General features: G+C 37.0%; 1 protein-coding gene across 5 annotated transcripts in view; it reads left to right on the forward strand.

The window, feature by feature from the left end:
• LOC105203079 (atrial natriuretic peptide receptor 1) overlaps positions 1 to 27,678 on the forward strand; it is a 99,345-nt gene that overhangs the window by 11,954 nt on the left and 59,713 nt on the right. For 3 of the 5 annotated variants that reach the window (XM_026133680.2, XM_026133681.2, XM_026133682.2), the window contains exons 2-3: positions 8,113 to 9,471; positions 24,021 to 24,431. The exons of 1 other annotated variant lie outside the window; for it this stretch is intronic. In XM_026133680.2, coding sequence (XP_025989465.2) covers positions 9,033 to 9,471; positions 24,021 to 24,431 — 850 coding nt within the window. In that variant the 5' untranslated portion in view covers positions 8,113 to 9,032. Of the gene's footprint in view, positions 1 to 7,657; positions 9,472 to 24,020; positions 24,432 to 27,678 lie in introns of those variants that run through there. One more of the 5 variants, XM_039459072.1, reaches the window with a different exon arrangement.

Here is a 27,678-nt window from a genome sequence, read left to right on the forward strand (position 1 = left end):
CGCGATTAAATATTGCGCGATACACCGATACTTTTTCATCTTCCGCGTTAAATCCCAAGTAAACCAGATCTCGCTCGCGTTAATCCGAAAATTCTAAGGATTCTCTTATACGTGCCGATTATACAGTAAATCTCATTAAATACATCTGAAGATAATTTTATAGGAACTGTATACAAAGTTGACCATAATATCGCAAAGTTCGTACAAGCAATTAAATGTTCTGATTAAATTCCGGTTTATATGAGCATGACGTCAATGGTTCCTGACGGCAGAATTGAGATAACGCGAAAACATTTCTTTAATTAACAGTCGCTTTTTGCAGTACAGGATATGGTCGCAACTTTCGTTTTTCTACCTTGCGCGCGTAAAAAAACGAGAATGCCACGAAAACGAGAATGGCAAAATGTTAGAATTACATCCATTTTGTTATATGTATTCCATCTCATCACCGAGCAACCGAGCTACGTATGGTTATTGAAGAAATCCCGGATTGCATTCATTGCGTATCGTATAGTAAACGCGGACACGTGTAAACGTCGCGTCGCTGATGCGATTTCTCGTTTGAAAGTACGTGTACCGAATGAAAATGCACACGTACGGGGTACGAAAAAGGAGCGATGGCAGACGTTTATATACTTTGTGCATTTGACAAACTTGGGGAACGAGGGACACGAGTGAAAATGGCAATCACGCTGAATAAAGGAGAGAAAAATGAGAAAACTTCTAGCCGCTTGGCTTTCTTGTTTTTTTACTGCATTCTCAGAGAAAGTTTGCAAAAAATATATTTTTACTCTGACACAAAAATAATATTTTAATTAGTATACATCTTTCTTTGAGTGAGATACATTCGCAGTAAATGCGGCTGCCGAATGTGTTTGTCTTTCGGAAGAATTCCGAGAGAACCGTGCCTATATGTATACATATACTTCCCGAGAACCCTCGCTTTATTTGATTTAGTATCTGAAGGATCGTATTTTTTTTTGTTTGCTACATTTACGAAGCATTTATATTCCATATTTTTAACGACGCGGAGCAGATAAAAATATTAAAATTTATTCATTCCAAATTTTCCATAATGTTTTTACTTTCTGTTCGATATCGGCAAGTATTTCTCTTATTTTCACGTACAAAACTTTTTCATTCATGTATTATCACTAACGAAAGCAATGAAATGATGGACACATTGTGGACACGTTGAGAAAAACGATTTTTAGCATTCTTATTTTATCCTTTGTTTTGAATAAAAAAGCAACTGCAATTTTTATATTAGCACATTGTTATCTCGAATAAAAGTCCATTTTTTCATTTGTTTAGTCTAACCAAAGTAATTTTTTATTTGTTTCAATATTTTACAAACTAAATGAAAGAGATATGTGAAAACTAAAAAAAGCGTTTTTCATTTCCGGTTATTTTTTGCATCATGCTTAATCTGTCTGTGTTTCTCTTCTCCATACTCGCGATTTCCATATTCATGACATTTTACAGGATGTGAATTTTCGTGAATACAGTGCTTTGACTGTATACGCCCTAATTTTCTATTAATCTTTTCCCACTGCAACGTTTATTAGATAATCTTGTGCTACATACCTAGCGTTGCAGTTCGCGTTTGCATATTCTCTTTTCCCTAAAGCCATTTTCTACTGAATTTGATTTTAGAAAATGTAGGTATACAGCATTGTATCGAGCTTGTAGTCACGGAGAGACAGTATGCTATTCCAGTCAATCCTTTATACCTGTTTGCATGGATGCAATTTTTAAATGATGGCAAAAATCTCTTGTTTCCTAGAACATTTTTACTTTATATTTAACCTTTAACTAATAAAAAATTTATATATAACCGAATTAATAAGAAAGTATCAGACAAGCTACTGCATATGTAAGTAAGAAAAACTATGATAGAAATCTCTAATTTCATCAAACTATCAAGTAAATAGAAAAGTAGGAAATGTGTGTCGGAAGAAATGAGAATATGTATAAAACACGTAATAAATACTAGGCTATCGTGTTTCAGTGAAGGAAAACAGAGGAGTTCACAGAAGCAAATATTCCCTATTCCGAACTTTCTCTATATTATACAGTAGCGGCGAGAACACGCACTTACAAAAGTTTCCCCGAGTTTACTTGCGTGACATTGCTGTCTGCCTCGCGTAACAACACGTCGAGATGAAAGATGATGGTATGCTCGCGGGGGGTGGTTCAACAGAATTCCGCCGCCGAGATCCAAACGCGACAGATACGAGCCACAAAGTTGACGAATACGGAATAAAGTCGTCGTCGCCGCCGCGCGCAAAAATTTTTTTTACGACATCGTAACTTGAGCGCCAAGCACTTTTCGAGAAATTTTTTGTTGCGCTTTATGATGCGGTCCACGCTAAAAGCTACCAGCAGCTTTTGACATATTTCACAATTATGTCTCGTCTGAGCATTAAGTTGCGCTAAATTGCGTCACAGTTAATGGCTCGGTGTAGGATTAAATATATCGCGAGTAATATTGAGGTGTGCTTGTACGAGTACTTGAAAAAAGTGATCGCATCACTTACGTGCGAGTGCAACAAAATTTTTTTTATTTTTTTGCGATATCCGTATCAATTAATTAAACTCGTGCAATCATAATTAAACATATAAAATCAATAAATTGAGGTATAGAGATCGAATCAATTTCTCGGTATTATATAATTCAGATTGAGAAATATAACTAATTGAATCACTTTAGATTTCCGAGTAAGTTTTCCATCAAATCTATGTCTATAAATATTTGCGGATGGTGATTAACGAAGGAGAGTCTTGTAAAATAAAATTAACGGTGATAAGCTCTTCGAACGCCGCGTGCATATCGTATAAATTACATACACGCTGTTTTTGTATAAATGATGCGCATTCCGAGTGAATGCCAAACGTGTAAAACATGCTGTTCGGGGAACAAAGCTTTTGACGATTTGCACATTTGATATCCACACACGGTGCGGATAAAGTTCACGCGAGCGAATGTGTGAAGCAAGGTAGCGTCACACAAGCGTCACAATGGAACAGTCTTCACGCCGCGCAACGTGGCTCGCGTTTCGTTATGCGGCTCGCAATTAATTTCACATCAGCATCGACGCGATACGATGCCTCGATTGCGTTTTCGCTTAAACGCATTTGACAGATCACGTTCCTTTGCGGACGATGGCGGTTTGATTAAATTCATCAACGGTAAATACCGGCGGGCGTTTTCATCGGCCTGATTGTCATTACGATTCCTCGATGATCGTAATATTTATTTGGATATAATGTCCGTACCGGAGGGAGGGACGGTTCTGCCGATGGTCTTTAATAAGTCCTGTCGAGCGTGATTTAATTAAATAACGCGTTGCTCGGCAGTTGCTGATTAACTCGTCCGTATGTAAATTTCCGATGACTGTTAATCCGCCCTTTCTGCTCGCTTAAACTTTGACAAAGCCAGCTGCGGCAATTTGCGCCCGGGAATGCGAAAGTGGTGCTCCTCTGCGAAAATCGCAAGTGCCATTTGAAAACTAGGATTACTCCCGAAGTAAATTCGAAACCTGAAAATTGTCTCGCAGCACAATATCACCTCTACTGACGACGGCATTTCGTGGCGCCGTCAGTAACGAGAATAATTGCAGTCTTCCACGACATGTAATTGCCGTGCAGATCCTTTTTGTTTTGATATGCTCTCTCTCTCTCTCTCTCTCTCTCTCTCTCGCGTATAACGCGATTGTTATCGATTTCTATCGCAATGGTACCTTGTAAATTGAATGATTTGCAATCCGAATTGTACGATGTAAATTATACAAAGCTGTTTATATTAATTACATTGTTCGCTGCACATTAATTAACTTGATAAATGTGTAAGAGAATTATTGATAGGATAGGCTGATGTACGTTTGTAATAATATTTATTATAATTGATGCGCGCAATTGCGCATTTACCGTATCAAAAACCTGATCTGTATACGTATCGTTTATGGATCGACACGTTTCACTCTGTTAATGAGTTTCAAATTCCGACAACTGAAATTTTATTGAAGATAATAATTGCTTCGAAATGCTAAATGCGTTTTCTTCTTGCCGTGAAAATTCTGTATTTGTTATTAATTCGAAACGTTTGTCCTTTGCCCAACAATAACGTGTTTTTTTTTTTTTTAATAGAAGTATCCTTATTCCTGCCGACAAATATTTGATCTTATTCGCAAAGAAGCTTATCTTTTTTGCCTCGTGGATTTAACTCACTTATTTCTCTTGCCGCTGCTTAGTTAATGTTCCTTATCCAATACGCTTTCTACCTCGAATCTTCTAACTTTTTTTTTCTTTAAAACTACTTGCAGTAAAGAATATATTTCGAGGGTTAATTATAAGTCTCTTTAATTGTGGAAGTTTCTCGCTGGAACGATAATATTTTATAAATCGATGAAACCTCAAAGAACAGGATTTGATAAAACTCGTTGAGAGTACCACTTGTTGCAGCATCATCCTTTCGCATAAGTTTATGAATATTCAGTTAACTATTGCGAATTGAGGTACACGCTTCCATCTCTTTGATGATTTTTCAATAAGGCAAAAATAATACGAAACACAAAGGATCCGTTTCAAAGAGTTCATTTAACTTTCATTGAAGATTCATTTATCTTTAGGGAATACTTCTTATTTAACTACTTGTTGATCAAATTAGTTTTTAATTAATCAAAAAAGTTTTAACGTATATTTAGAGGTAGATTAAGTAAAATAAATAGTAAATTTACATTTCTTTAAAGAGGGATTTTATATTTCTTTCTCGCATTTTTTTTTTAAGAAGAATTTCCTCTAAAATATGCAAATGGCAGTGTTTTGCATATTGTTTCCAAATCTCCCTTTATCATTTCGAAGTGACTCAATTTAGAAATCAGTTCTCAGGCACCCTTCGTGAACGAATGCCATCGTTACAATCGAATACGAATGAAGTTGGGTTGCCCGTTTCGTGACTCCGAGAATCCGGGTCAAATCCAAGTTTTTGTCTGCAGTGATAAATTTTCATTTTCGGGGACGATCGACGTAATGAAGCTATTATTGGCCGTACCAAAAGTTTTGTGAGCACTATTTCAACTAGCAATACGATTCTGCGGTCTTAACGTTGATCACGGACTGATATGGATTGAGTGAAAGTTTATGTACGTTCTATGTAATCTTTGAGATCGATCAATGCCAATGGTAATCAAAATTGTAACGAAATGCGCAATTGCGAAAGCTACGAACCTTCATTGAAAGTGCAACGATTGTTTTATCGCGACATAAAATTGTGCAGCGGCGCAAACTGTAACGTATTATCTGGACTAAATTGCGTTGTCAATATTGCGACACGTTGCTCGCGTTAAGCTGTAACGACGGCGTGTTACGGATAATTACGAGAATTTTTCTTGTAACTTATTGGCACGTAATCGCGTAATCCGCGTCATCCGAGATGTCTCCCGGCTGTTAGCGTCCCTAGTGAGCACTCGTATATTTTTATCGCGCGGAATCTATGCATAAAATATGTGCAGATTCCGCGCGTGCACGTTGGGATCGAATACGTGCCGGGAAGCAATGAATCAAGCATTAATTCTCGCAGTAGCATGGATACGAGAACTCGTAGCTGAACTATACGGGACATAAATCCGTTTTCTTACTGCCTCCTTGCGTTATGCGATTAAAGCAGCAGCATGATCTTGTGATTTATCTCGCACTCGTGTTTAATATACACGGAGAGAATTTTTCATTACGTTTAACTGCAAATTCGCGGCAAAGTTTACCATGTGTGAGGCAATCTGTCAAATGTTGTAAATAACGATAGCAATTTTTGAAATATACAAGAGACATTTTTTTATAAACTAATAAAAATTATCATGCATTGTAAAATGTTCCAAAAAAAAATTTTTACACTTCGAGACAAAATTGTTTTTTTCTATAATAATATTTATAATTAGGTTTGAAATTTGTCTTTATGTGACTATGTATGTAATGATATATATATTGTTTATCGAAAAATACGTTGATTTTAACAGAATTCGAATCCGGACTTCTGAATTATAAATCTCTTGCCTTATGTACTACGCCATTTCTTTCATTAATGACGTTATATTGTCTGTTAATGGCATAAACAGTGCCAATTAATTTATCACGCTGCATCGTAAAATTATCACGAGCGATTAAGTCAGATTGAAAATATCATGCTGTACTGCCAATAAAATTTATATAAAATATTGTATATGCTTATCGCTACTTGACCTATTCTATTTAAAACAATAAAGAATTATAAAACATTTAACATTTTAAATTCATTGAAATTAATAAATCAAAAAATTATATAAAACTATTCGAAATTACAATGTTATCCTGCGGCAATCATAATTTTGAGGGTAAATTTCATGAGAAAATTCTCTGAGTATATCTAAAGCGAATAGCTTTAATTAACAATTGTTGTGACAGAATAATGTGACTTGGACTTGACGATAAATGCTGCTACAGTGTTCATTAATCAACGAGCGAGAAACTTCCAACTTTCGTACGAGCGTAATTGTTTAAAATTGTGCAGAGTCATCACAAGATAAAAGAATAACAATTTAAGCGCGTGTTGTTCGCTTCATACTGCATCCGCGCTAAAGTTAGATTAGATCTCGCCGTTGCGAGTTAAAAGTTACATGACGCGCGTCTATCGCGACTCGAAGAAATTTTGACGTGCTCGGTCACGTACGTCCCGTTTGCCCGGCTCTGTCTGCCTCGTGTAATAACATCATTCTTCCATCCCTAATTCAGAGGGTGCGTTCCATTCCGCATTTCTTTCCTCTTTCGTGCGCGCGGACTCTAAAGCTAGGCGCGAAAACCAAGAGACGCAAACAGAGAAGACGCTACCTATCCCCATTACTTTTCCGCGTAGTAAAAGATTTGTCGACGGCTTTCAGGTCATATGTCCCGGCTCTAAAATAAGAAAGCCCGACTACTTGAGGCATCGGAATAAATTGCTACATTAGACTTTGATGAAACGATCCGTTTCATATGTCATATAATTTAGCTACTTGTATCGCATCGGGTTTCTTCACAACACATCACTAAGGATTGGTTTACTAAATAATTCAAAGATAAATTTGATCGGACAGGCAGGCATAAAATATATTAGCTCAGTTTTACTTATAAGATATCCGGCATAACTCAATGAGTTCATGTGGAAAATCTTGTGATTAATCTTGAAAGGATCACAAAAAAAATACAGAACCTTTAGATTTCTACCAAATCGATCTATTCTAATATTATTTTTATCTTGAAAAAACAGACAACGTATTCTCCGTTTATTTCATTCATCACACAATGAAAATATATTTTTCTCAAGAAGTTAAATATTAAAAGTCACTAGAACAACGGATTAAAAATGAAATAAATATTCTGTGACGCAAGTACGATACATTGTATGTTAATTAATTTAATTAGGAAGTAAAATACATATATAATAATATAAATTTATACTAACTTTGAAAACTGCTCTTATTCAAGCTCATCATAATAAATCATCTAAAATTTGCGTCAAAGTTTTCAGAATAGAATTCCATTAATAATTTCATATACCCCATGTATTTTAATGTACATATATTGTATATTTTAATACATATTTTCTATATTGTTATGCATGGAAATTATTCATTATTGACATTGTGCATGTTAAATGAATTACAAATCAAGACACGTTAATTAGATCTCTTTTTAAACTTGATGTCTTGTGGTCACAAAAAATCGATTTTCAAGAATCAAAGTTCTAGTGTGTATTAATTTTTTAATTCAGATTTTAGAGCATTGACTTGATTCTACGCAACTGATTAACGTATTATACATGCGATACATAACATTATCAGTAGAATTGTATGCCAAATTCTGACACAAATCATAAATTGTTTAAAGTGATCTTAAGATCATCGGGACACAACACAATTTCTTATTTTTATGAAAAATCGTAGGTGCAATCTCTCTTATGTGTTCCGCAAAAAACTAAGAAAATATTAGGATTGTAGTAGGCGATGATATGTTATCATTGAGGGGGAGGGAGCTTATTTTTATCGTGCGTTGTTCAAACGCATCTTTCTAACATTGCTAAATCGTTCTTGCATATTTCAGATAAAAAACGAGCAATTTTCGGTATAAACTTACACAATTTAAAAAAAGTGGTGACATTTTACAATTATTTGTAGACTTAAAATGTAGAAGTAAACATGCAGAACAAATACGATTATGCGTGCAGTGTAACGAGATTAATCAAGACGTTTCCCACTTTCTAATTTCGGTACCCGTTTCGCAACCGAGCTCCTAAAGAGCACGTATGCCTCGTAATTAGTGAAGTCATGATGGTCGGGACGTCTAATGATTATCGTTTCATCGAAGTTAAATTGGACCGCGCCAGGAAATGCAGCGAAGCTCTCAAGCGAAGATCTAACGCTTTACAGGAGAAGCGAGATTATTCACAGCAATTATCTTACGAGGACACTAATGTAAAATTAAAAAAATTCTTCCGTGCGTAAATGCAAGACGTGTTCTTACGCGCATTATGAGAATGGCGAAGAACGAAGACGAACGAAAACACAGCGCACGCCCGTCAAAATCACGGAGGACAATCAACGTATTGTCTCTCCGGAGGGAATAAAGGATGTATATCACTATATATGGAAATGTGTTTAACAATACGTGGCAAAAGAAATGCGAAATTATGAGTCGCTGATCTTTTTATCCTTTTCATCCACGTATCGCGTTGGATGCAAATTCAACAAGATATGAATCACGCCAAGCGCGTTATTATATGTACGCTTAATAACGAACGCTTAAACCACGCGAGATACATTGCGCTCGGGATGCTCCACATGAGACTCGATGTAATACTAAAATGCGAGGGGAACGGCTACCCGAACCCTACGAGCAGCCGAGAGTGACTCGTTCTTCCTCTCGCGTAACCGACCGCAATGCGGAAAATGCTTCGCAACGCGTAATAATTAGACAGACAGCCCCGTCGAGATAAAGGTGTAACGCGTGTCAGGGGAGACGCGATGGCATCGCGGACGAGAAAGCGGTGGTGCGCGAATGGTGTTTTAGTACGATTGACGCTGACTCTGTCTAGTTTGTGCGCGAGTCATTGTGCGAATATCGGCCTGATGACGACGACGACGGCGACTACGGGGACAACGGGAATGACGACGGCTACGACGATGACTACGACGGCTGGTGACCTTACGGAATGCATCGGGGGTATCCAGATAGTGAGATCCAAGAAAGAGGTGAGACTAGCTGTGATCGTGCCAGGTGATCCTCGCCACGAGCAGAGTTTGCAGAGGGTGTTACCGGCGATATTGCTGGCTGTGAAATACGTCAGCTCACCCAGGGGACCTCTACCAGGATGGGACATCAAGGTGGACTCTCGTGACTCAAACTGCTCCAGCATTAAGGGACCGCTGTACGCGTTCGAGTTCTACACCAACAAGACAGCAGGTCGCACAATACGTTTATATCTTCCGTATCTTCTTTTCCCACTGTTCTTCTCTCGATTTCCTTAGTCTTCGCCTTCACTTTTCTCTATCCTTATCGACCGTCATTCTTCATCTCCGGCGTAATCGAGAGACACGGCGTTTCGACAGACTACACGGAGTTTGAAATTTTATATTGAAGAGTTCCAAGTTCTTTTGTTCGTCGAAATTCGATATCTCCTCGACTACTACGGCAATTATTTGAAAGAGTTCACAGACGCGCGGTCTTCGCATAATTGACACGACAATTTTTGTAAATTTTTTGAAAGTTGAAACAATTGGTAGTAATTCACGCATTAAAATTTTTGAACAGGTGAATAGTACAAATGATATTTCAAACACGCTGGGATTCTCGATTACGTTCAGCAGGTACTTAATGTCAAATGTGTTAAGCTTTAAATATCGGATTTCACTAACATCGTTTGCTGTCTCTAATTTAATATGTTACTAAATGCAAAGATTTTTTAATATTTACGATGCGATATTTATCACTTGCTGTGTTTATAATTACGCATTTTTACTTTTCTTAATTCATTGAGCTTCAACGTAAAATATTTTAGTTTTTACATTAAATATTTTTAATCAATTGTATATGTTTAAGGGATTAAACCATTGCAAAGGTTAAAAAAAAATCAGTTGTTTTGCATTTTCTGAAAATTACATAGATATGTTTTTACATTTTGTTCATTGTTGTATTTAATATTGAGTTTAAAAACCAGATGTAACACATAAATTTTATTCACTCAAAATATATATTTTTTCAATTTTTTAATCTTTCTTTTTTATTTTTATTCACTCGAGTATTTTTCGTCTTTATTGTCAACAGAAGAATTTTTCGTTATCGCCATTTGAAAAATCGTTTAATCCCTTAAAAAATAAAGTAAAAAATTTGAAGATAAATTGAAGTTCAAGAATTTATGGAAAGACTGACTCCGGTAAAGAAGTATAGCATGCGACGTGTACGATAAATCGCGCGTGAAGTCGGGAGGCCCATACATCAAGAAAAGTGATTCGTAAAGTAGTTTGTACTTGCCGTATGTATAGCTCGGCGCGAAACATGTGGAAACAACCATTAAACAGCTCAGGTGGCTATTCTATGCCAGATGGCGTGTACAGTGATTTTATATTACTTATCGCTAAACTTCCGAAATATGAATATACGAAGTTTACGTCGGTGTGGATCGCTAGCGATTCAAGTTTCCAATGCCGCTTCTTGACCGTCAGATATTTGTTACAAAGACTTAGGTGCATTCAATTGAATGTAACGATCGAAAGTGCGAGCAAGAAAGGGGGGGGGAGAGAGAGAGAGAGAAAGAGAAGAACGCGGAAAGCACCCTCGAACACGCAGCACAGTTTAATTTTCACAGTGGGAACGTCGATAAATCGCTCGCCTAGACTTCCGTTTCTACTTGCGCGCCTTGAGGACCACTTTTCCTTTTCTCCAACCTCAAAAAACGTATTACACGGTGGTTGTAATTAATCTACCTGTTGGCCGCCAACGCGATTCACGAATATTCTCTGCGCCGAAAGCATCCCCAGATTTGTGTAACGGATTTTACTCCAATCGCCCTTAAGCTGATTTCGCATTTAAATGGAAACGAATGTAAGGGGATGACGCGGGATAACGTAACGTAATATACGTACGCAAAGACGGTCTCCGTTATTTATGTTGAATAATATGCATGCAAAAGGACATCCCTTTAAAGATGATAAAGTGGATTGTATCATTTATTAATAACCTACGGAATCTCGATAAAATCTCTTTGTATGCAGCGTCAGTGAAAGCTTTGAAACATTTTTTTTAAATACATTGCACACTATTCACCTGTAGATTCTGTAAAACTTTTTAAATATTTCAGAATATTCCGCTGGGAATATTAAATCGATGATATACGAGAGAGAGAGAGAGAGAGAGGGAGGTAAGAAACCTCTGGTGACTGTGAAATAAATTTATAGCGTTGGAAATTGCAAAAATATGTTTTGAAAATAGGCGGAGAGAGAGAAGTCCGTAAATTTTTTCTTCTTTCCACGAATCGACTTCCTTTTTCATGGAAGACTGACGTTATGAGCTTGCTATAAACTCAGACGAACGGGGAATTGAATGCATTAAACGACGCGCTAATTAGACGTAGGAGTGCACTAGGATCGTGATCGCGTCGTGGAGAAGGCGCATCGACCTCGCGGTGCATCGTCGCCGCGGATTCCGAGGATCGTCTCTTAGAGCACGCGTTATTGTACCAATTAATCAGAGACGATATTCCTCTAAGGGCCCGATGCTGTAGGTTTTAATTGGGCCCCGTAGTTAGAGCCATGCGCCACTGCAGCAGCAAACGCCTCGGCAGAACGGGCCTATTTTTATGAGGGGGTGACGTCAGCTTGTGTCAACTTGCAGCTGCAAACTGTCGAATGAGCTGCCAGCCGCAACAATACGACGGGAACGGATGACGGCGACGAAACGCCTCTCCTCTTGTCGGTCAGTCAACCAAAGCCGCATCTTTTTTACGTCGACCCTCTGCCTCGCGCGCGTTCAGACTCCCGTTAAATACCGCTTTAATTCGGCTTAATTAGTCCCGTCGTGCCGGTGGCTCGCTCTTCTCTTCGGATTAATTGACCTCGCGCCCTCCTTTGTAAGCGAATCATTTACTTTCTCAGGAGTGCGTGCGGACCGCCGATGAAAAAATGTCTCATCTCTGTTTGCGAGATGAATTTACGCGTTAATAAAATAGAATCGTACACGCGCGATCGAAAATAGCCGGGTAAAGTACGCCGATCTCTCTCTCTCTCTCTCTCTCTCTCTCTCTCTCTCTCTCGTGGAAGAACAATTCGAGCGAGAGCGAGATAATTCGTTTGCTTGAAGGAGAGGAGCAACTTGGTCAGAAGAATTACCTTCGCGAAAGATGTTTTGAGTAGGAGAACTCTATAATTACTTGCGCCGCCGGCAATGAGAGAATTCATTATGAGTGTTGACGAAGAGAGTGTGTATTTTCCGCCGGTTCTGTTCGATATTCGATTGACAGTCCGTTACAGCTTTAATTTCGCGATACTTATGGAAGCCTAATGCAATTCCATTCCCTTCTCTTATCGTATCTTCTCGGCTTGAAATTAATGAAAACACTTATAATTGACCTTCCTTACCGATCAACGAAATTAATCAGAAAACTCATTTTAAATTTTGCACGGAACTAATGTTAGCCATGATTCTTTCCTCGTTTTCAATTATACGAATTTTATCAAGGGGTAGATTCAAGCAAATTAACTCTCAATCCGCCTGACGGAAGCTAAATTGATGAATAAATCTATCTTTATCAATCCCGATTAAATCAACTCAAATGCGAGTTTTTTTCTGGCAAAAAATGCTGTCGCTGAAGATTTTGAAAAACGTGGAAAGGCGATTTTTGCAGAAAAGAGCATATCCTTCTTCCCTTTCCTTTCCTCAAGTTGGATAAACCAAGAAGTGGACCATCAAACATAGCATTCAGAGCATCCTTACTCTTTTATAAGTTTAATTCAATGTTTAATTATCGAGACCATTAAGTCTGAATATAAAATAGTCGTGAAGAATAATGGCCTTTCTGGAAGTCCTCCCGCCCTCCTGCCCCTCCAACGAGAAGTTGACTCCAACTTGTCAAAACTTCTGCCATTAACATTAAAAGTGAGGGTTCTTTGCGGTACTACTTGTAATAACAAATGGGATACTTTAAAACCCGATGTGATTAAATACTACAATATCGTGTAAACTTTAGTGTTTACGTTAATATAAATGTAGATTAGGGATTAGGAAAACTTCCTCTCCTTATGGACCGTGTTACCTTCTTGAACGAGTTTGTTTAAATAAAATACCGGCACGGTCTACAAACAGCTATTAAACAAACGACGCTAAATGACACGCGTTGTCGATTTTGCGCTCCAGATCACCCGAAGCGCGAAACGACAGCGGTTGATTACGGTGATCCATTAATGAAGAAAAACAAGTTAATTTCATCGGGCATCAATTCGCGGACTTCTAAATCGTGGCGCGAAGAATTTAATCTTTCAGTCCTTCCACTTCTTTTTGGATAGTTACTTATATTTCACCGCGCAGTCGAATCGTAATCTCAATCGTAAAAAGTTACGTGGATGCAAATTTATTTTTTTCTGGATATTTCAAAGATGGGAAGAATGTAACAGAGCGGAACCTCCTCGAACGAAATTGCCGATTCAAAATATATTCCGTTTATATTGTAATTCGCTTATATCCTGCGAATAAAATTGCGAAGTCGCGACGTCGACGAAACGACATGCGATTGTAAATGATGCAAATCGAGCCTGCGAATGCGCCATAAAACGTCTGCCCGCGGCGACGATACCGATAAAAGACTAAATTCTTCAGCTGTCATTCACCTGTTGATCACGTCGTCGAGAATGACTAGTTTCGCATTTAATGCGCTCGGAGGCACTTATAGACATTTCGTTTAAAACTTCGTTTTTAAAAGAGAGCCGAAACGAAAGTTTCTCGTCTCCGATGCCAAATCGCTGCGTCCGCAGTTTGCTAAAAATTCGTTTCTATGATGAATTCATGATGATTATTCATGATATCACTTCGCCGGAACAATCCGCGCAGAATTTTTCGCTGAGAGGGAAAGAAAGATCGAAAAAATTGCTTGTGTCGCATATGGGGTAATGCATGTGTGTGTGTGTGTGTGTGTGTGTGTGTGTGCAGATAGATTTTGCATAAAGCATGCGATAAAAGGTCGTGTGTGAAATGTGGTAAGCGCATCTTCCCTCTTCTTACGACGACGCCCGCCGGAGCTTACCTCGCCTTGCGCCGTAACAGCCGCAAAAATGGCGTCGCTTCGTCGTAAATTGCTCTCGGAAACGTATTTTTTTTTCCTCTCTTTTTTCCCCCCCACTCTTACCTATCTTATTCCTCCTACGGTGGAGATGTCGATTATCGCGAAAATAGCGAGATTTTGCGTCGGCGTCGTTCGTCAAATTGGCGAAAGAAATCTTCCGCTGAGTAAATCGACGCGCACATTCAATATTCATTTTTTTTTCCTTTCTGCGAATTAGCGCGATCCGGCCGAGACGCGCGAGCATCACTTTTTCCTCTATATAAATATTCATGTCGCGCTATTTGACGATGTCACGGTTAACACCGATCTATAAATATGTGTCTATAAATACGGGAATACAGGTTCACGTTTATTACCAGTCTATTTTCATTTTATTAAAACGAAAGTAAAACGTTGTGCTATCGACGCGAAATGTTTCGCACTCTTAAAATAAACCCTGATAAGATTCGCCGCGTTACGCTCTGCACTGACACAAAAGCAGTGTCTGTTAATGTTAGTTAATACGAAACTGTATTACATGGTTATTGGATTACAAGTTCCAGTACTTTTTGACCGCTTTTTCCTCTCCGCGCGCGGCAAACTCTTGCAACAGAGGTAACGGAGCTCGGCCGGGCTCTCTCATTCCGCATAAGGGTTATCCCGTGTACTTCCTTTTTTAATCCGCGCGATTGCCGGTTTAAATGGGGGAAAAAAACGAACGATTGGAACGATCAATCGGCGCGGTGGTAAGTGGGTCATGGTAAAAGCGGAATGAGAAGGGAAAAAAAAGGATGAAGTAGGAATGGTTTAATAGGCAAACTCAACGGGTGACGACGTGTATGCGTTCCCCGATGAAATTACTTCCTTGGCGTTTTATTCCACGTAGACGCGCTCTCCACTGTCGAACGTTCCTCTGCACAGACTCCGGCACACGTCCGCATCGTTTATTAACTCGATTTGCCTTATTTTTACCGCCGGGTAGACTCCGATTTGTCTCTACAATCGCGTGTGTATCTGGCCGTCGTTTTTACGCGACGACACGTTAAACGCGCGCGTATGGACGGAAAATATATGACTTTGGTTACACGTGTTACTTGAATATACATCGATATTCAATGTACGTTTTAAACCGTTTTACCGTTTTAAATCGGCCTCGAATCAGTAAATTTCGGATTCGCTACTGTTGAATCATGATATTTTATTGCTTCTATTACCTCGCTTTACGCGAGGAAATATGTATTTTCCCCGGAAATGTTTGAAATTTATTCAGCTGAGGGGAACTCGCGTTCTCCGCAAAATTTCCGCTTTTAAACTTCTTAATGTCGAATAAACGGGTGTTATCTACTATGCTATTATGCTGGGACCGTTCATTTAAATAGAATTGAACAAACAATTCCCTTTTGCAAATGTAGGCGATACGCGACTCATGACTTTTATTTTATTTTATTAATAACTAAAAAGAAATTTTCTACTTTTCCGATTAAAACGTAAAATTTTACATTTCAAACGTGAAATAAATTGCTGAGATTAGTTTTTAAAATCAACTGTACTCAAACGTTACCACTCGAAACTTTTGCGGATTGTCGCGGTTCTCTCACTAAATCACTAGCATGACGCGACTTTCTTTTTGGCCGTAGTAAATATTTTACGCTGCAATAAATTCTTCTGGGTTTATCACACATCCCGATGTAATTGACTGCATCGCTGAAAATAATTTTCCTACACGGTAGGTGAATTCGTGTCATTTCATCCAAGTTATTCCAGGCGTTTGCTGCGACTGCAGTCGCAATGCACTACTATGTTTATGCGCCGCGCGGCAATAAATCCGATCTAATCGAAACAGGCGGAAGTCATTAGGCTTTCTTGATGCTTCGGATTGATGTCCATCTGATGATGGACTCGATCTCGAAGAAGCTTCAGAGGTGGCCTACTTTTTCTAACGAGATCCAAACGACTTGATATAAAAATATTTAACATAAACTTGTGTGTATAACTTTTAAATGATTCAATCAATAAAACTGTAGCCTCTTTCTCGTTTTCTGCTATCAAATGTGTTCTGAATTTTCTATCAATTGAGATGCTTACAATTTATACTTGCATTTTAATATAAATGCTTACATTACACTGAGATAAAAAATGATTAAATTTTGATAAATATTTAAATAATTGTAATGAAATATTTAGTCATGTTACATAAATATTTGCTTTTAAGAGGCGCGGTAAATAATTACGTTACACAGAGAGAAAAAATTGTTAAATTTTAATAAATATTTAAATAGTTGCAGTGATATATTTACTTACAATACATAAATATTTAAACTAAACAAAAAAAAACTGATAGCTAAATTAAAATAATGATTTTTGTACTAAATAAATATTTATTTACATTTATTAAATATTTTATTCCAACCATTCAAAAAATTATTTATTAAAATTTAGTAATTTTTTTCTCTCAATGTAGAAGCGTTACAAATTATTTAAGAAATAATTATTAATTTTTTTATTCTAATCATTGAAGTTGAATATGTCATTAAAATGTCGAATGTCTATAATAATAGACATTAAGATTTTATGAAGTTTTTAGAGTTATTCTAGATTCGCTGGTACAGTTTGCAAAATTAGGCGCGGAAAGAAAAAAGACAGGATATAAACACCATTTACATCTGGTAAATGGCAGAAAAATGACAGTGATAATAATTCTTGGAACAAATTCTTCCATTTTTCATGTTGAACGCACTTATTTTCTATTTGTAAAGTACATTTCATTTTTCATTGAATTTAAAGATGAGCGCGGTTTTCTTCATAATGCAAGTTCAAGTATACGTATGTAGGTCGCATCGATGAAAGTAGATGAGTTTAAAAGCAAGAAATTGAAATGTGACTGAATAAAAGTATTTGGCTATGCATACGTGTTTCGTAGCCAAGGCTATTTTATTTCTTCGTTACGCAAGCAATAATCCTGACGTCGCGATGCATACAAGCGTGCTCGAGGATTCTTTTGTACCGGAAATTTTTGTCGACGAGTGTCGACAATGTTCTACATTTTTGTTATTATTTGAGATCATCATGATCGCATGAATTTCGAGAAATCCTGATATTAAAACATAAAATAATATTCATATTTTGTGCTTAACTAAAATGCATTTTGTTTATTATTGCTTTTATTTCGCTACAAACTTAAAAATGTTTGTATTTCAAATGTGATTAATGCAGTTGTATTGAAAATAATGTTGTTGAAAAGTTTGCTTTTTTATTTGTTTTATATTTCTATGTTTTTAAAAAATTCTTTTTTAAATTTTAAATACTATCATTTACACCAAAAAACTGTATTTGGCAATTTAAAAATTTCCCTGTTGGTTTTATTTTATAATAGTAATCTCTTCTAAAAAAGGTATCATGAAAATTTTTTTAACAGAGAGAATTCTTTTAAAGGATAGATTAGTAGCAGATATTCTTAATTTTTATAAATCTATATAAGTAAAATGACATTATATGATTTATTCTAGGATTGATTTTCCACAAATATGAAAGAAAATGTACTTTTTTAAAATATTGAAATACGCTCTGTTTTTTGCCGAGCATGAAAATTAAATATGAAAACAGAAATAAAATTATAATAATGATCGTTAAAACACATGTTGTCTGAAACGAGTTTAGATGTTTGACTCACTTTTTATTACCATCCCATTCATTATTTAAATATTACGATGTTTGAAACTTTGACACTGAACACTATACTACGCTACACTGATCAAATTAAAACTAAATTATATATGTTTTAAATAAAAAATAAAATATGATCTGCATAGAATGACATTGATTAAAAACAATATATTCCTACTTTCAAAAGATATTCTACAAAAAAAGAATATATTTTCATTTATTAAGAATATGTGTTAAGAAAGTAAAGTACACAGTCCTCCTTTTACTAGAACACAATTTTTTTGGTATGTGTTCACGAAAAAGTTATGTACACTTCAAAGATATGTTTCTCAAAAGCAAAAATATTTAACATAGTTTTTATTATGAATAATATATACACGTCTATTATTATGCAAAGATAACAGTCGCTGTTTTTGCAACATCCTAAAACGATAAATTTATTTTGCTCATGAGGATGCAGACTCGCGTTCGTCGGAGGGAGCGAAACGAATTTATTTTTCTTCCTTATTTGAGTCCACCAATATGAAGTTATATGTGAAGCATATAGGAAGGAAAATGCCAGAAATGTTTTTATTGGTTTTAAAAGATATAATGCTTTGTTTTGAATATACATCAAAAACTAGAATGCAACTGTAGTTGCACTGTACATTCCATTTTTGGTCAGTACTAGATGTATTATCGAATACCTTGTGTATTATGTAGATGTCCATTAGTGAGCAGGCCATTTATGTGCGTTATGCATGCTCATTTCCATCGAATATGAAAATTCGGTTAATAAAGATAAAAAAGCATTTTTTTTATTACAGCTCTTCGCTCCTGTTCGATGGAATTATTAAATTATTATAAAGGATGATTGATAAATATGGACATTGCTTGGTTTACTGTGACGAGTGAATTTTCATACAGTCGATACATTTCCATTTCCATTTCTTTTCGAAACTTTCGCTACTGAAATCGTGAAACATTTTCTCTCTTTGTTTGAAGTAGTATCCCCCGTCCAAATAGTAAAACAACCAAACTGCAGTTTCTGTTGTTTTAAGCAGAACTGCAATTTGTTTGAAAGTACTGGCGGGATGAGTGGATTAGTTCGTATTTTCGACAGACGTCTGAACGCGAAGACTCAACGAAATTTTTTTTCCTGATCTATTCGCATCTCGAGATTCCAACTAGATGCATCTAGAGCTTCTTTTCACATCAGTCAAGGTTTTCCATGTCAAATAAGATTGCAAAAATTTCTAATGCTAATTCCGTTTCGAATGTGACTTCGGATACGTCGCGTATATTTTGTAACTCATTTTATCTCTCCTGAATATTAACTCGGAAGCGAAGGTGCAAAAATTGTGTTATGAAGAAAAACAGAATGTCGCAAAAATTTAACATATAACTTTTCATCTCGGCACTGAAAGGTAAATACATTTATGATCTTATTCTGCCGCGATTGCGGAAGATCGTGTATAATATCTGAATGGCATGCAGCATCGCAGGTATATTTTTCTTGCCACCGAGAGCGAAGAAACATCGTGAACCGAAACGAGGCAGCCGCGGGAGACGTAGTTTAGTTTTTAATGAGACGCCGCACGTTCTCACGGCGTTTACTATTCACCGCAAGAACTTCGCCTTTCATTCCCTTTGACTGTTTTCTTCGGAAAAAGTGTGAGCTATTCGTTGTTTCTTTTTTTTTTTCAGTTTACCACATTTTTCTCTAGGTGCACCTCTAGTTCTGTAGGACATTATTAGTGTGATATTTGCTGCTTTTTTTTTTAACAGAGAAAAATAGCGAGGTAAAAGAAATTTTCTAAAGTCATGAATTACAAATACTTATTAGTCCTGCTTACGTATTGGCACGATATAAAAGTTGCGACTGTTTATTCGTTTTAATTTAATTCGCGACAGTCGTGGCATAAAGTAATTAGTTTCCCTTTGCGACTGCAGGTATCTTCATAACAGAGGTGGCTGCATTCTTTTGTAATATTATTCGCGGTATAGATAAAAAAAAAACGTGAATGTTCTGTCTGTGCTTTGAAGAGCAGTAAGATAATGCCGCGCGAGGGCATAGTTATTATCCGCAGTTAGGGAAACGTTCTTTCATTAGTCACGAGATTTAAATCGAGATAATCAAAATCACGATAATAATTTTCGGAATTCTCTTCAGTTTCACTTGAAAGAAAACAAGATTTAAACCAAGATACTCGAAATCGCGAAAATAATTTTTAGAATTTCTTCAGTTTCACTTGAAAAAATATCTTGATATATATCGATTTTACGTATATATAATTGATATACCAAAATATAATAGAAAAATTCAATATTTACGGAAGAAAAGAGAAGAAAAAATATAAATATATATACGATAGAACCATGAAAGTACAGTAACTATAACAAAACGTATATTCGTGGTATTTCTCTACCAAGCCACGATAAAACGATGACATACGGACGTAACGAGTTAGATAAAATTTCATTTGTTGAAACATTTTTCGTACGTAAACAATGAAAAGATTGTTTTGTCAGCGCGCTAATCCAGAATCGCACAAATGTCACGAGAGAAACCCTCATACGCTGCTACGTTTTTTTAAATTACGCCGCGGGCAGTCACAAAAGGATATACCTATAATAACTCTGCGACTGCATTGCGGTAGCCGGCGGTAATTACAAAGTGATGATCCGCGACATTATCTCTCATTCGACAAAAATCACGTAGACGTCGAGCGAGCAATAATGAAAATTGAGTTTTCGCTAAGCCAGCAGGAACGTGACAAGAATAGCCCTTATCCTAAAAGCCGTTAGGATTTTCGTAGACGAAACGAGTCTTCAGTTATCCCTGGTCCAGAGAATTCACTCTCCTAGGACGCATATCTACGCATTTAGGGGACAGGTAACCCTCGCATACGTAATATAACACTTGTTGCTCCATTCGAATCTAAAGGACTGGGAAAAAAACTTACGGGGAAAAATAAGTCTGTCTATAATAGTATCGACAGTCTATGCAGAGCTTGGAATACCTAAACCGGCTCTCGAGAATACTGTGAGTCGTATTTTTCTTTTATCTTGAAAAATAAGAATTTATAAAAATACTCAATCTTAATATAATTCTATCGCTCTATGGCAACTTTTCATGACTGCTAAAAGCACATTAACAATTTTATATTATACGTAATAAATTAATTTGATAGGTGAACACGTATAAATGATTTTAGGCAATATCAAACATTTTTATATTTCACGTAAAATGTTTTTCTATTATGGTATATCGCCGATTTGTATCGCTACACCGCTTAATTCGCGCGCTATGAACTGAGCGGTTTTAAACATCAATTTAGAATTATTCATGATTTTATCTTGCCTCTTCAAATCACCATAAATAAATCATACTCGTAAAATACTCTTTTTACTCGTTGTAGGAGCTGTATTAAACGTGTTTCCGTCGTAAAATCCACAGAATCCTGGTCTATTTGTGCATCTGTATAATCTCTACGTGAAAATATTGCGGTATACCGGAATATGGGATGCGACTGCAATAATTCATCGCCCCGTTGAGAATGCACTTCGTCATCTGCGGCTTAATTTTCGACCGAATTTACGAGTCACGTTTTCACGCTCTCACATTTTAGAGCCTCGTGCGGGACGAGTTTTTATTCACCTGACGAAAGGAAAGTTTCAACGGGGTATGCTTCTAAAAAATGCGTTCTGAACACTGAACACAATGGGATACACAGAAATATACTTCGCTTTTGTATACCACATTTTTTTACATTATCGCGATTGCAACGTATCGATAAAAATGACAAAGTATGAGTGCATTATGTAATCAGTAATAAGCCTTCACATTCAGGATAGGTAATTGTTCATCGCAAATTTCTCGCTTAATTTTACATAATTTTCGACAGTTCTAATCTCGAAAAAACTTGATTCATTAAAAAATTCTATTATTAGATGTCGTGTAATTTCATACTTACATTAAATCCCTTCGGAATTAAGTCTTTAATTAAATTACATAAGATCCAATTAAAAATTGATTGTGAAAAGAATTGTGTGAGGAAGTGAGTTAAGATTACGTGAAGATAGCGCTATTAAAAGCAGGGTATTAAAAAAAAAAGTACGCGGGACTTAATGTAAGGATCCGTTGATGATACGCCGAGGCTTATAAGTTTCCCACGAGAATCTTCGTATACACTTGCCATAAACTCCGGTAACTTTGGCAGTTTCGCCGGATAAAAGCGACCACATGCAGAGCCGCAGCGACATGCATGCGGCGTTAATCGGACGTAACCGCTTTACGCTGGAATTTGCAGCCACAATGACGCTAGGCAACCTGACGCAGTTATTATCATATTACATAGCTTCGATCGATGAAGATTGAAAGCCCTAAATTGGGCGCACCGCGGGGATCGGTAGCTGTCAGTGCGAATTAATGCATTTTAAACGCGGAGCGCGTGTCGTTCGGACCGATTATTCCGTGGTAATGTTTGCCTTTATGCGGCATTGGATATCGACGCAATATCACCCGTAATTGCTAATTAGAACCGCGGCTCCATGGAGGCGCATTGCTTGCGGGTAAATGCGCGGGAGTCGAGAATCGGGGATTTAGCGAGTTTCAGGTCGCGCGGATTTAGCGGGTACACGTAAACGAAGCGAGGGCAATTGGAAGCCTGTTGCTCGTAAAAGCTGATACGCCTTTAATTTCGAACGGTGAACGAGACGCACCGACGCGACATGCCTCTTTATTTCTGGCCTCTCGTGCTATTTGTTTCGCAAATAAACTTTTGTACGAGATCATTTAAAAAAGGACATTTGTGCGCCCAATTTTTCGTCCGCGCGGCATTTCGCGCGAAATGAATGTCACCGCTAATTGCAACGAGCATTGTGTAGAAAATAATAGAATTTTGATTCACTTTTGATTCAAAATCCCATGAATAATAATGCGTTTCTTGCGCAGCGGGAGAGTAACAATCCATTTAATTAGTTGAATATTCTATTGTGCTCGCGTACATGCTCGCGTTGCCGGGTTCTTCCTTCGCTAACCGTGAACTCATGATACCACCTCGGTCGGCGAGATTTTAATTGCATCCGGAAAAACATATTGCACGTGTATCAGGTGTACGTGGATGCGTATACACACACACAAGTGATAAAACGTACCCTTATTAAATTAGGTCAAACAATTGTAGGCTCCACGTGCTACGCGGACGATACAACAAGTATTTTTCCGGATGTTTATATTCCGCGGGAATATTTTTGTCACGTATCATCAGCCGCGACCAAGACATTCGATATTAATAGTCGTTAAAAGCGCATCCTCGAACATGCAATGCATCGACATTTCCGTAACCGGTTGCGGTCTGATCTAAGTGTACCCTCCGCAAGTAAGCCATGTGGGCGAACGCGAAATGTACCGGCTTAATTTAATTGCGCCCACCAATCGATACGTTTAATCAACTGTGTAATCCACGAGTGCACATCTTGCAACCGAAGTCTCCTCGATAAACAATGTACTTGTTATCGACGTATCGGCTCATATAGGCGGCAGTGATAGGATTATAACGTGGAGCAAATATTTGAATTCATAAATTCAGATTCGTGTTATCTATTTCGTGCACGTGGAGCTCTACCTTGTTACGTTTTCTACGTTTCCATCGAGTGGACTCGCTCCAACGTATATACGCGAAACTGTGTACAGTTACACACATACGAATCGCACAGGTTTATATATGTGCCACGGCGATAAATCATAAATAATCGCTCGTAAAGCTGGCTTTCAGGATTATGAGATTTGTCTCAATCAAAGCATCTTTCAGTAATTTTTTAGATTTTTCCGTTTCTTCAGCGACAGAAGAAAACAGATCGCGATTTATTCGTGAAAGAAATTTAACGTTAAATAATCATAAAAGATTGAATTTCGCATTAATCTCGATGCTAAACGAGGCATCGAGCTTATCGTAACGTTTCACACTCTCAATGGGCCTCCCGACTAACCTCAGCGAAAAAATGGCGTAAAATGCGATAAATCAATTTTCCGAATCTTCTCCTTCCAACGCAACAGACGCTTTCCTGGGTCCCGTGTGCGAATACGTGATCGCGCCCGTGGCTAGATACGCGGGTGTATGGGGCATACCCGTGCTGACGGCAGGCGCGCAGGCGGAAGCGTTCCGTTTCAAGGGTGATTTTCCCACGTTGACCAGGATGATGGGCTCTCACCAATTGGTGAGCGAGGCGCTCAGACATATTCTATGGCGTTTCGGATGGAAAATCTGCGGCCTGCTGTTACACAATTACAACAAGGCCAACAAGGACAAAAAAGGCAATTCCGAGTGCTACTTCAGACTCAGCGCCGTCTTCGGGGCGATCGAATCCAAGCTCAATTACAAGCCGGAAGTCAAGGCGTTCGACCAGGAGACGACCACCGCCGAGGAGTACAGAGACTTGCTCACCCATATCTCGAAAACTGCACGGAGTAAGTCCGCTCGATTCAGTCAAGTCCGATGATTCCTCGAGCTCTTCCATTGATCCATTCGCTCTCTTAATTGCAAAAGTCTTCTTATTCTTCAAAAGAACTGTATAGTATATAATCCGTATATAAAAGAACTGTACATCAAATAGCAACAAAAGTATCAGAAGTTCAATATCTGTGACGTGTTTTTGTTGCACAAAAATGAGACACGAGTTTATCATGCAGCTCAAAAGCGCATGAAAAGTTATAACGAACTAATCTATTTTTGAACTGCATAAAATAAGGATCGTGTAACGTATTTCTACTTACAAAAATAAAAATGTGGAACTTTTCTTACACGCATAAATTATTAAAGTGTACATATGATCTAAAAATATATTCAGAGCATATTACACTCTTATAAAAAAAACATATGTTTATCAGAAAAGATTCGAAAAAGATATTAATATTTTTTTGTAAATTACAGGATACAAAGTCAAAGGGGAAAAAAGTTGATGCAAAGTTTTAATGGAATAAATCCTATAAAAAATTAAAAACTTGTTATACGTATAATAGGATTTTTTCAGATTTCTCTTTGGAAGGAGATTATCTTTTCAGGCGATTTTTTTCCCCTTTTTACTATTTTGAAATTTTTAAAGCAGAGACTGTTCGGATTGTCTGTAATACTAATGCTAGTTTATTAAAAAAAATTTTTTTAGTCGTATAAGTAATTAAGCGTACGCCAAATAGTTGTGTGCCGTGCTTTCTACTTCGAACGGAAACTTTACATAAACAAATCAATTTTCGTCGATGTCGATGTGATATGTAATATTTAGCGTTTAACACCGCTAAAGGACATCGCGTTGTAAAATCGGGCTTAATAGTCCACGAACAGTGAACTTCGACACTGTCATTTAATTGATATCGTTTACGAAGTTTGACTCTACGAGTGTGCCCCCTGCCTTTCACTCATTGACGGCGTTTAACACTTCAAACATGTCAACTAAGTTTAACGCGCGTTATCCGAACATTAAATTAATTTCCATTAACAACTTTATCAATGTGGGTAAAGCACAATTAACGCAAGTCCGAGGAGCTTTCATCGGAATTACGCCTGAATAGGAGGACGCATTTGCATCGCGCGTGTTTCTCATGATTACGGTGTAATCGATCATTCTGCAAACATTACGAAAATTGAATATGTCGTAAGGGTAACCAAACGGAAAATTCTTCTTCGCGTGCAATTAATTAATTTAATGTACCCGAGTGAGACGTTGCAGTGATCGAGTTGTGTCGTAAATTCCGAGGCACTTATCAAAACGTCGTGTTTCGCGAGAAATTTTCTCTCACGATACCGCACAGGTGATTCGTACGAGCTGCATCTTGAAAATTTCTCCGCGCTCGTTTCTTACTGCTCCTGATGCGGTCGATTCGTTAAATCGCATTACAAAAAGTAAATTTCACGGTGGATTTACTCTCAATAGAAGTGAAACAAGCCGCAAAGTATATATCTTCGATTTGATGCTCTCTGAATGTGTGGCATTTGCAATTTTCAACGAGATGGCATAAATATTTCAACCCAAATATCGGATAATACTTGGAATTTATTAATCATAATATAAAGAATGAAAAAGATTATTTCTTCTTACACTTTTCACAATTGAAATTTTTCTATGAAGAGCGTTTTTTCTAAGAGAGATATAACAGCATTTCAAGAGAGATAAATTAAGGGATTAAAATCTCGCATTTTTTAAAATAAGACTCTTAGAAGCAAATGCACATGAAGAATAACTTTTTAAAGAAAAAAATAAAACAAAAGCGAAGAAACCAAATCTTATATTTAAATAATATATTTTATTATTTTCTGAAAATGCTATTTGAATTTCCAAATAAATTTGCTACTACCAATAATTAATTATTATTTAATTCGTTCCGAATCATTATTATTACTATCGTAATTGGATATGTAACGCCATCAAATTACTTTAAGTTTGTGGATTCCAGTCGCGTGTCAGATTCTTGAAACAACGCTCCGGAGGAATTCGTGGTCTATCGGGAGGTCGACACCATCCGATTTCCGAGACGTCGACATTAACTCGAGAACGTGGTGCATTGCATCGTCACGGATCTCTATGTTAAATTACTATCAAATGCCATAAATCGTCGATTAATTAGAATTTTCAAACTTTCTGTGTACGTGTCAAAAAAAAATGAGGATTTAAATTCTTATCGAATCTTTGTCGCTCTCCGTTTCGCGAAAGGAACGAATGATTCAGTCCTGTGTTGTCTTGTCGAGTTCTCACGACTGTGCTAAAAATAATGCGCCAAACAATAATGCGGTCTGATAATGGGATATCTGCTTCATGCTTAATGTAGGTTGGATATTAATTAATCTCGATATAATGTGCAGAGTCAACGTTTAGTCTTGGCGTTATTTATCCAAGATACTTTCTGTTATGACTTATTGTGAAGTAAAAATACTTATTTTCTGAGTATCTGTGTTATCAATTTCATATCGTCTTTAAATGGAACATTTATCAAACGTTTTACGCTGGCACATGCAATCATATGCACGACACAATTTTTCTGAATGTATGTCTGGTTCAGTTATACATATTTTCAAAATATTTTATCATAAATTTTGTACATATATTTGAATTATTATGATTAGAATATACATGGTCATTGATATATGATACTTAGTATATTTAAATATAAAAAAATATGTATTCCATGATAATTGTATTTTATCTTTCTAATATATTGTATTATATTAACACAAAATATTTTCTATCTTTATATAATCTTGTTTCATGTCGTAATGTCTTTTGCGATAATTAATAAATTATTTGCAATTTCATTTTTCTTTTTTCTTTTATACTAACAAAAAGATTCTCTAAAATTATATCAGGTTTAAATTAAAATCAAATTTCTAAAACGTTATGATTTTAAAGCTTCCGATTATAACTGTTATCGAGTTTCGTTGAAAGAGGTGTTGCAAAGCAAGTGTCTGTTGTCAGTATTATTACATTATCGTGTCCGGGGAAACAAAATTACACGACAAGTTTACGTTTAACTCTATTCGAATGACTGCCTTAGATACCGTGTGTCTACAGAGTAGCGAAGGCGAAAGACGAGCTATAAAAGAGAAGTAAGAAGATTCGATCTATGTGATAATGAGGCTATTCCCGGTATACAGACGTATAACATCGATCTACCCATTTTACTCGCATGGGCGGCTGATTCGTCTTTTCGTTTTACGCCTCGACTG

This window comes from Solenopsis invicta, chromosome 16, assembly GCF_016802725.1.
Source record: "Solenopsis invicta isolate M01_SB chromosome 16, UNIL_Sinv_3.0, whole genome shotgun sequence".
Lineage (NCBI taxonomy): Eukaryota > Metazoa > Arthropoda > Insecta > Hymenoptera > Formicidae > Solenopsis > Solenopsis invicta.